At 33.4% G+C, this 9686-nt stretch overlaps 2 protein-coding genes across 2 annotated transcripts; one reads left to right on the forward strand and one right to left on the reverse strand.

Annotated features, from left to right (window-relative positions):
* On the reverse strand, positions 1-2556 carry LOC117917142 (heterogeneous nuclear ribonucleoprotein F). Its single transcript, XM_034833386.1, has 2 exons — positions 2455-2556; positions 1-1035 (listed from the first exon to the last, which is right to left on the reverse strand). Exons 1-2 carry the CDS (start codon positions 2466-2468, stop codon positions 273-275), a joined length of 777 nt encoding a protein of 258 aa, XP_034689277.1. The 5' UTR covers positions 2469-2556; the 3' UTR covers positions 1-272.
* A 2658-nt stretch (positions 2557-5214) lies between these two features.
* LOC117916082 (chaperonin-like RbcX protein 2, chloroplastic) lies at positions 5215-9665 on the forward strand. The gene is made up of 5 exons (XM_034831905.1): positions 5215-5848; positions 7615-7706; positions 8136-8193; positions 8913-8978; positions 9337-9665. The coding sequence occupies exons 1-5, from the start codon at positions 5507-5509 to the stop codon at positions 9457-9459; spliced, it is 681 nt and encodes a 226-aa protein (XP_034687796.1). The 5' UTR covers positions 5215-5506; the 3' UTR covers positions 9460-9665.
* Positions 9666-9686: the final 21 nt, after the last annotated feature.

The raw sequence follows: 9686 nt of genomic DNA on the forward strand, positions 1-9686 counted from the left end.
TTAAGAAAACATGATGGCACATGCATATTATCAAATATTATATCAAAAATCTAAATGGCCAATAAACCAAAATAGATATACTGTCTAAGCATATGCATAGCTTCTATTTGCTTCTAAACATCAAATATCTCCTTCTGTCAACGCAAGAAATGCAAAGTTCATTGTTTCCACCTCAAAGAAAACTACAAAAGCGCAATTCCAAAACCTAAAATAATATTAAAAGACAACAATGAGTACAAAACATCAAAGAAAGTAAGAAGGCCAAAAAGAAGTCACCGTCCTCTTGCAACAGCCTCGTCCAACTCCTCGAGTGATGAGGGAAACAGTTCTATATAGCGACTCCCAAGGGTCATTCTATCCTTAGCCATAGCTGCTTTTGAATCCTCAGCATTTGTGAACTCCACAAATGCTTCCCCTGTTGGCCTCCCTTCTGAATTAACTGTCATATGAATTGAGTCTTCTGACAGCACAAAATCTTTAAAGAAATCCATAATATCTTCCTTGCTAGCTGAAAATGGCAATCCCCTTAATCGCAATACCCCTGTATGCTCAGCTGATTCTTTTCCTTCATCATTAGATTTTGCCTTTGGGGCAGTTCTGCGAGGTGAACCACCACGAGTATCTGAAACTTCATTAGCAATAGCCTTATAATACTCCTGCCTCTTGCTTCTGAAAACCTCAACGTATCGCCGGCCCATGTTCTGCCTATTCCTCTGAAGAGCAAATTCAACTTGGAGAGGATAGCCCAGAACACAGAAAGCTTCCCCAGTGAACCTGCCATTCTTATGGACGAAAAGAACATCAACGATGTCAAGACTATGGAAGAACTCAGCCACATCAGCTTCCGAGCAATCAAAGGGAAGACCACGAAGTCGAACAACAGGGAATGGTGGAGGTTGGCCAATATATGAATAAGGCGAAGCATTGTACATGAAACTTGAACCAGGGGAACCCCCATAAAATGAAGAGCCCTGATCAGTTATACGCTGCCGCTTTGGACCCATATCACGCCCATCAAGCCCATCCGCATATTTACTTCAGTTACCAAAATCCACAAGAACAACAAAAAGGGAAAATGGAAACCCACCCATTAATATTCACAAATTAAGAATAAATCAAATATTATTCAATTCACATGTTTTAACTGATCAATTTCTTATTATGTTTGTCATCTTGATGCTCCCTTTGGTTGCTAAGAAAATTGAGCCAAATAATGATGATGATGATAACAATAACATTTTAGGTCTTGTACCTATGTTCCTTTTAATTTCCAAATAATAAAAATCTCATCTCAATTCAGCCAAGAAGATAAATGGGGCAAAAAATCCAAGACTTGAAATTGAAATTTCTCAGCTCCTACAATCTCTTGATGACCAAGCAGTAAATAAATGACAATAAATGATATGCACAAAACATAAGGAAAATATGGCCTCTAAGCATCTCAATTAACTAATACAAGAGAATCTGCTGAAACTTTCCGAAGGGGCATTTGAGAAAAGGTTATGAAGGCTCAACCTCTACAAGTGTCCGGAAACCAGCAATGGTAAGATGGATGAAGATTGGAAAAGTCCCTCTCTTGCCTTATCTTACTAACAATATTAATAAAGGGGTATTTTTCGCCAATGCAAACATAGAATGAGCTAGGTAATGCAAACGACAAGAAAATTTAAACATTTCACTTCATCAACGACGTGTCACACCCGTCAACAGCAGCCACTCAAAACCCATAAAAAGCAACACTACGATCACAATTACCAATGCATTAACCACTTCATTTGTCCTGGATTCATTGCTTCCTTCCCATTTGAATATTCCCCAATTACCAATGCATTAACCACTTCATTTATCCTAAGTTCATAGCTTCCTTCCCTTTTGGACATTCCCCAATTGAACAGGTGAAACCCCGGACCCAGTAAAAGAAAGAAAAGAACAATTGGGTTATGGGTATTAACTAATGAATCAAATTTCTTATCAGAAAATTTGAATATTTCATTTCATTCCCATTTCACACCCATCAATACCACCCATTTAAAATCAAATTCCAGAACTTCACATATTCAAAATCACCCCTTTTCCTATTTTTTTCAACATTTTGAAATCAGAACAGCGCAAAACATTTCTAAATAAAGCATAAAATAACGATTTAAAACAAACACCCAAAAAAAATACAAAAAATCAAAACCAAACAATCTTTAAAGATAAAACCGACAGTCAAGAATACTGCACCAGGCATTAAAAACCAAGCTATCACCCACAAATTTCGTAACAAAAAATTTATCAAAGTGATAAAGAACAAAAACCCTACTCTAAAATTTACTAATAAAGCACAGAAACCCGGAAAATCCAAAATCAAAAGATTCAAAGCACAGAAATGCAAATCTAAATCTAAATCTAAACACAAATAACTAAAAATTAAACAAACAGAAACAAATAACAATAAAGCTTTGGTCTTACCCTCTGTAGAACATATTTTTTTCCTCTACAGTCCTCACAAAGATCTTGGCTTGTGCCCTTCAAAGGACTTCGTGAGAGAGTGAAGGGGGGTGCGACCGTGCGACTTTGATTATGAATATCGGTGCGCTCTTTTGGTTATCTATGTATTAGGAAAGTGGTGTAAAACGATGTCGTTTCATTCTGTGGGTGAGTACAGTGCGAATTATGTTGGCTGGGCTGAACTGGGCTTCTGTTGTGGCAAATCTAGGCTGGGTTTCTTGGGCCTTGGCTCACTCTTTGCCCTACTGAAATGGGCCCGGGCCTGGGCCAGGGCCAGGGCCAGTTCATATAGCTAAAATGGGAATTGATTTTCTTCTTATTCCTTTTATTACATTTTATTTTTGAGATTAGTGCAATATTATTGTGTAGACGTTAGGCTTCATGTAAACATATTAAAATAATAAAAATAAAAAATGATAGCAACACTAAAATCATTTGATGACCATCGTATTAACTAAAGATGTGTTTGATATATGAAAACGAGGAATGTAAATGAATATTTTATTTTCATTCATATTCCTTTTTTAATATAAATGAATTTATTTTATTTTAATTCTTATCTTTGAGTGTATATAAAAATATAATATTAAAATAATAATTTGTTTCCATTAAGTAAAAATAGGAAAATAAATAAAAGAGACCCTTATGATCTGAAAATGTGTTTTTTCTCGTATTTTATGTAGGACAAACATAATATCATTGTTGTATCCTATGAAATTGTAAAACTAAACATACAAATACCCCCTACAAGACCAAACAAACTCTCACACTATGTTAGGAATCAGCTCAGATACTATTTTGTAATAACTCATACTCAATCGTGTTTAAATTCAAAGGAACCTTCATGATTTTAAAATACATCTACAAATTCAAAAAAAAACTGATACATATATAACCTCATTAACATTTTCTCATATCTGATATTAAATATCACATTTTTACTATTAAACTTTTAAAATAAAATAAAATAAAACTTTGTTTTTAAAAATAGATTATTTTTAAAATAAATTTGAAGTATTTTGAGTTGGTAGTTATAAAATGTCATGATAAATAATTAAAAATATTTTGAAAACTTTTGACTTATATGTAAATGCCCATCAATAAACCATGAAGACGGTTTTTCTATATTTTAAATTCTCAAATAGAATTTTCTTTTAGAAAGTAATTAAAAGTTTTCTTCAAAAAATATTGTCCAACATATCTTTATTTCTTAGTCTTGTAGTTAGCTTTAAATGCATTTGGACAAAATATTCTGAGAATTTGCTTTTAAATTTCTTATCTTAAATTTATAACTTCATACCTAATTATTAATTATATTAAGGAATTGTCATAGAAGATTTTAAAAAAAATATTAAAACCACCTTGCTCTCCCCTCTACTTTACCCTTTATTTTGTTTTCCATTTGTTATTTTTGAAATTAAAATGATAATACTCGAAAAATTTAAACATTCATTTGAATACACTTTTTACTTTCTATTTTTTAAAATAGAAAATAATGTCAACTTTTAGACAAGATGTAATAATTCTTTTAAATATTATATAATGATTTTTAAAAATCATTTTTTAAAATTGAGTTATTAAAAAAAATTATTACCCCAAATTAAAAAAAAATTAAAAGTAATTTCTAAAAATATAAGGAAAGCTCATACTTTTATATGAAAATTAGGATATTTTATATAAAATTTACTACTTTTTTATTTTTAAATAAAAAATAAGGAAAAAGTTTCACATCCATGAAATTCATACCCAACAACTTCACCATTCAAGCTATTTAATTAGTAAATTTTCAAAAACCTTAAATTCATCAAACTAAACAAATTTCAACTACCCATACCACTATTAAACCTCTAGCAATGTTCAATATTTAAGCAAACATTTACAAAATTTCGAAAAAAAAAAACTTAATAAGATTTGTGAATCAAAACCAAAATAAAATATTTTTAAGCAAACAAATTTTAAAAAAAATAATAAAATACTTTTGTTTTTTCAATCGAATCAGGTTTGTTGATATAGAAAATAACACATTATAATTATCATTTTTAAAGTCATTATCTAAAAAGTAATTTTTAGATACTATAAAAAAAAATAATCACGATATAAATTTCATTCGTTTATCTCTAAATTTTCTACATTTTTTTTGTGTCTTGAATAATAGAATATATAAAAGAATTATTTTTAAAAACTAATTTTTAATAACATTTTCAAAAATATTCTCAAAATGAGCATATTGAACTTACATTTCTTGTGAAGAACAGAAACGATTTCAAATTGAGAGTTACGTGTACTGTTTGGGCAATTAGAAATAAGAAGCAAAAACAATTTTGAATCATTCTTTGTTGCTTCCACCCTTTCTCTACTATAATCCTCACGCATCTTCACACATCGTGTAAATCAAACCATCTTTCATCTCCAAAATTTGGAAAATATTTTTATGTTAATGAATTAATTAATCATATTTAAAATTATTTTACATAATTAAATTGAAAATAAATCTATTTAATTTGAAAAAAAATAAAGAAAATAAACACAAACCCACATGCATTGCGCGTGGGCATGGAATCACCCAAAAAGGCTAAAACCAAAATTCCATTTCAAATTTGGAGGCAAAAGTAAGAAAAATCTATGCATATTCACATGCAGCCAATAGGAGGGTTACACGTGGAAAAATAGCCACCAAATTACACCGAACCCTTGGGGCGGTGGAAAATTTTGGACCTCAGAACGAATTTTTGGTCAGGGCTTACACATCTCCATTTTCTCACCTTTTCCTTGCACCCAAACATCTTCTATTCCTCAAAGTCTCAATCTCCCATCTACTTATAGATTCCAATTCCTGCATCTTTGACTTCACTTGTTAATTCTCCAATTTTCTTGGGCAACCGCCAGCTGTGTTTGTTGAAATTCCTCAGTGGAAAGTGGTTGCCCTTCCACCTTGCTTCATTGAATTACAAGGTTGGGCATTGAATTTGGGAATAGTTTTGATCTGGGTTTTGATTGGAAGTGTGAGGGGAGGATGGCGGGAGCTTTATCTGTTGTGGGTTCATCGATTTTCGATCCGAAAACTTGTCCATGTTTGTGCCTGGATGCACTGCCTTCAAGCAATATGAGTGTCAAGGCTGGAGCTGGGGACTTGGTTTGGCAGAGGAATTCAGTGGGAAAAAAGCGGTTGTCGCGGCCGGGGACGGTGGAGATGGGGAGTTCCTTTGTTGATTCTTGGCATGAGTGGAGGCTTGAAGCCAAAGTGCTTTCTAGTATTGTTAATAAGGGTTCAAGGAGGCAGCACAAGGCCAGGAGGCTGCTTGTTGTCAGTGAGGTGGCTGGACAGTATGAAGATAGTTTTGAGGATGTTAAAACGGTGAGAAAACTGTTCTTAATGTGGGAAAATCGACATGAACTGAATTTTCAATGATTATTGATACCATCTAAAGATGAAATTTCCCTTCCCTGAGAAATCAAATCTTCGAAAAATAGTTGTTGCACATTTCATTGATTCAGGATAGTTTGAGCATGAACTAAGGACTTATGGTTTAGTTTATGTCAGTAGAAATCGAAAATGCTTCAAGTATTGAATGGGAAGATAAAAAACTGGGAAGATTTCGTTTAGTTAGGTTTATAGAATTATTCTAGCATCTTCTTTCATGGAATGGCTCATGTAGTTCAATATTTCTAACTCCTTCAGAGATCAGTCTCTGCATCATAAAGCTAGCTGTTCTCTTACATCCACCACCGCACATTTATACACAAATATATAGCTTATCTTTGGTATCTTGTTTTGAACTAGCTTGTCTCACGATGCAAGTGTCAATACAACAAGTGAAAATCTTCTATGCATGTTAGTATCAATACTTTAACTTATAGATAATCTACCACACCTATGGCTATTAAATCTAATATCAGTGGACCTTCTTGTGATCCTTCAAATGAATAAAACAATAAGCTAAAAGGTTTGTGTGATATCCCATAGGAAATAGTTCCTTGTGTTATATATGTAAAGAGCTCCTCTCAACTGTAGACACATCTAAAATCCATGATGATTGATTAGGCCTAAAGTGGACAATATCGACACGGGAGGGAGTAAGCCATTACAAATGATATCATAACTAATCCTCGACTCATGTATAAAACTTTGTCTATTTGGCTCTATTGTCTATTTAACCCTACAATCCTATGGGACACAATGAGGATGCTATGTCTACATGAGTGAGTGAGAGAGAGAGAGAGAGGAAGGGGGGTTGTAAGGTGCAGAGCAAGGGGTTGGTTGTGATATTCTACATCAGATAGAGGAAGAAGTTTTTGGCACTATACATGTATAAGCACATCTCAATCGTGTGGATGCACTCTAAAGCCATACAGGCTCATTAGGCCTAATGTGGACAAGATCTACATGGAAGGAAACAACTCATTAAAAATAGTATCACAATCAATCCACAACCCTAGTGTGGGACACTGTTTGTTTGGCCTCGTAAGGGTTGTTTGTCTATCCGATCTCACAATCCCATCAAACACAAAGAGGACATTGTATTTGCATGTGGGGATGATTGTGATATCTTATATTTTATATCACTATATATGTATGATCTTCCCTCCATTGTGTAAACGCATTTTAAAATCGTGATGGTCCCTTGGGCCTAAAGAGGACAATATCTACATGGGAGGGAGTAGGTCACTACAATGTGCTTTACCTTCATCCATACTAGTCTCTTCAATTGTCATCAGCTACATAAGTTTTGGGACCATGCCCCTGTTCTTCTATATAAAATGGCTACAATTCAATTAGTTTAGATTCTTTAGGATAGAATTACATCCCATTTCTACTTAGTACTCATCTAGTTTTTATAGAAGCCCTTGGCTTATAACAAGCAATCATGCACTTATCAGGAAGCCCTTTTCTTCTAAGGTTCCAAGTGTATTATCTGTAGATCTGGCTCACAAAACCAGTAATCGAACAAACCCTCTTTTAGGCATCTTATACTATTAAACTTTGCATGTACCTATTCGGTTTCCTTCTTAGAATTTATGCATGAATGTGAATTTTAAGCTCAACTATTGTCATGTCTTTACTCCTTTCTCACAATTATCAGTGATGCCATTCTGATTGACTGATACTTTTTCTTCTTGTAGCAAATACTCAATTACTTCACATACAAAGCCGTGAGGACTGTTATGCACCAGCTTTATGAGATGAATCCAACACAATACAGATGGTTATACGAGTAAGTGTGAGATCATCATCTTTCGCCATCAAATATCATTCATCACTAGTTTCAACTTCAAACAATTTGTGATTTGCTCCATGGTTTCCAATTCAGTAGGCATACTTGTAATGGCTTTTAGGGCCTCAGAGTCAGTAGGCTTGGGAAAATTGTTAAAACATTCCGGTTCAATAGACCATGCTGATCAGCTAGTATTGAAATTTCTTATGGGTTTGTTCATCATATAATTTTCTGTAGTGTACATTATGATCATTGCTATACTTTAGTATGATTCCAAAATCGGCAATTAGTCACTTTCAGATATTCTGAATTTGGTGGAATTTTGGTGCCAAGTCTCATGTTCTCTGGCCTTTGTTTGGAAACTCTGTATTTTATTAGCTGTTACATTTTGCTTTATCTAATTCCTGCTTCAATCCTTAATTCTTCCAGTTTCGTTGCGGCAAACAAGCCTGGAGAGGGGAAGCGTTTCATCCGCATTCTTGTGAAGGTAGTTTTTAGAAACTATTACACTCTGTTTGGTTGCTGAGAAAATGAGGAAAAGAAAAGAAAAGAAAAGAAATACAATTCTGAATCCTATGCCTTGGTTCCAATAAATGGAATATTGAACTCAGAGCTGCATTAGATTCAAATGATCTGCCACAGATCAGGTTGAAATCCTATGTCTACTAAACTTTGGATTCCAAGAATATGGAAAACTGAACTGAAACTTGAAAGCAACATTAGATTGAAATGATTTGAGTTGAGGTTCTAGTTTTATTGGGTTTTCTCAGCTACAAATGGAGCATCATGGCACCAGTACATTCTATTTGGTTGCTGAGAAAACAAGGAGAAGAGAAAAGAAAAGAAAAAGCATCTTTGAATCTCAACTCTTCGTTTCTTTTGGTTCCCAAAAACTGAACTCAAGTTGTATTAGGTTCTAGTTTTCTTGACTTTTCCTCAGCTGGAAATGGGACATTATGGTTAGATTGGTCTCGAAAGTATTAAGGAAAAAAAAATGTTAAAGAAAATAATTTTTTCATGTTCGGTTTTACCATAGAAAATACAAAAGAAAGTAAAATATAATTAAAATTAATAAAAAAAACTTATACATTTTAAAATCATTTTTCTTTTTATTTTCTTTCTTTCGCATTTTTCTTCAAACTTTCCGATAATCAAACATAGTCTACAAGTTTCATATGGTGACTTTCATTTCATCACAATTGACAGGAGAAGCAGGAGCTCGCTGAGAGAGTGATGGTTACACGTCTTCATTTGTATGGAAAATGGATTAAGGTATTGCACTTTAATCTTCCTAGAGCTTAAGGTCATGCTTAGAAACTGTTGTTGAAAACAGATTTTTGTTCTTTAGAACAGAAAACAATTTTCAACTCAAAATTCATAGTTTACGTTGCTTTTTGAAATAAATGTTAGGTGTTTAGTTATTTCTCAGCAATAATTGAAAACATGGAAAATAGCTCGAAAATTTTTGTATTATGCATAAATGCGAGAGGAGAAAATTGGTTTTCATATTTGAACTTTCCAACAGAATTTTGTTTTTAAAAACAATTGAAACCTATTTTTTAAAATTCTCAAACTATTTTGAAAACATTATCAAACAAGTTCTAGTTTTATTTGCGCTTGTGTGATGCAGAAATGCAACCATGCTGAAATATACAAGGAGATATCGGATGAAAACTTGGAGTTGATGCGGGAACGACTCATGGAAACAGTGAAATGGCCGTCGGACGACACAAACACAGAGAAAATTGGGTGAAAATTTGGAAATTGTCATGGGCTTGATTTTTATTGTCTCGTCTTTTCAGCAGCCCTTGTTCTTAGTCTAGGTATAGAAGCAGTCAGAAAGACTCTCATTTATATTATTTGCCACCCAACTAATAAGAAATGCCTCATCGTATTATGGACAATGTATACATGAATATATACCATCCCATTGAATATTGCTGGATCAGCTAACTTCAACTGCTCTGACTTCCATGATGA

Source organism: Vitis riparia, chromosome 6, assembly GCF_004353265.1.
Source record: "Vitis riparia cultivar Riparia Gloire de Montpellier isolate 1030 chromosome 6, EGFV_Vit.rip_1.0, whole genome shotgun sequence".
In the NCBI taxonomy this organism is placed as follows: Eukaryota; Viridiplantae; Streptophyta; class Magnoliopsida; order Vitales; family Vitaceae; genus Vitis; species Vitis riparia.

Excerpts from the sequence above, each read along its gene's own strand:
- LOC117916082 (XM_034831905.1), top strand. The coding sequence starts at position 5,507 with ATGGCGGGAGCTTTATCTGTTGTGGGTTCATCGATTTTCGATCCGAAA. Across the intron at positions 8,194-8,912 it reads TCATCCGCATTCTTGTGAAG|GAGAAGCAGGAGCTCGCTGA; the intron begins GTAGTTTTTAGA and ends CACAATTGACAG. Across the intron at positions 8,979-9,336 it reads TGTATGGAAAATGGATTAAG|AAATGCAACCATGCTGAAAT; the intron begins GTATTGCACTTT and ends TGTGTGATGCAG.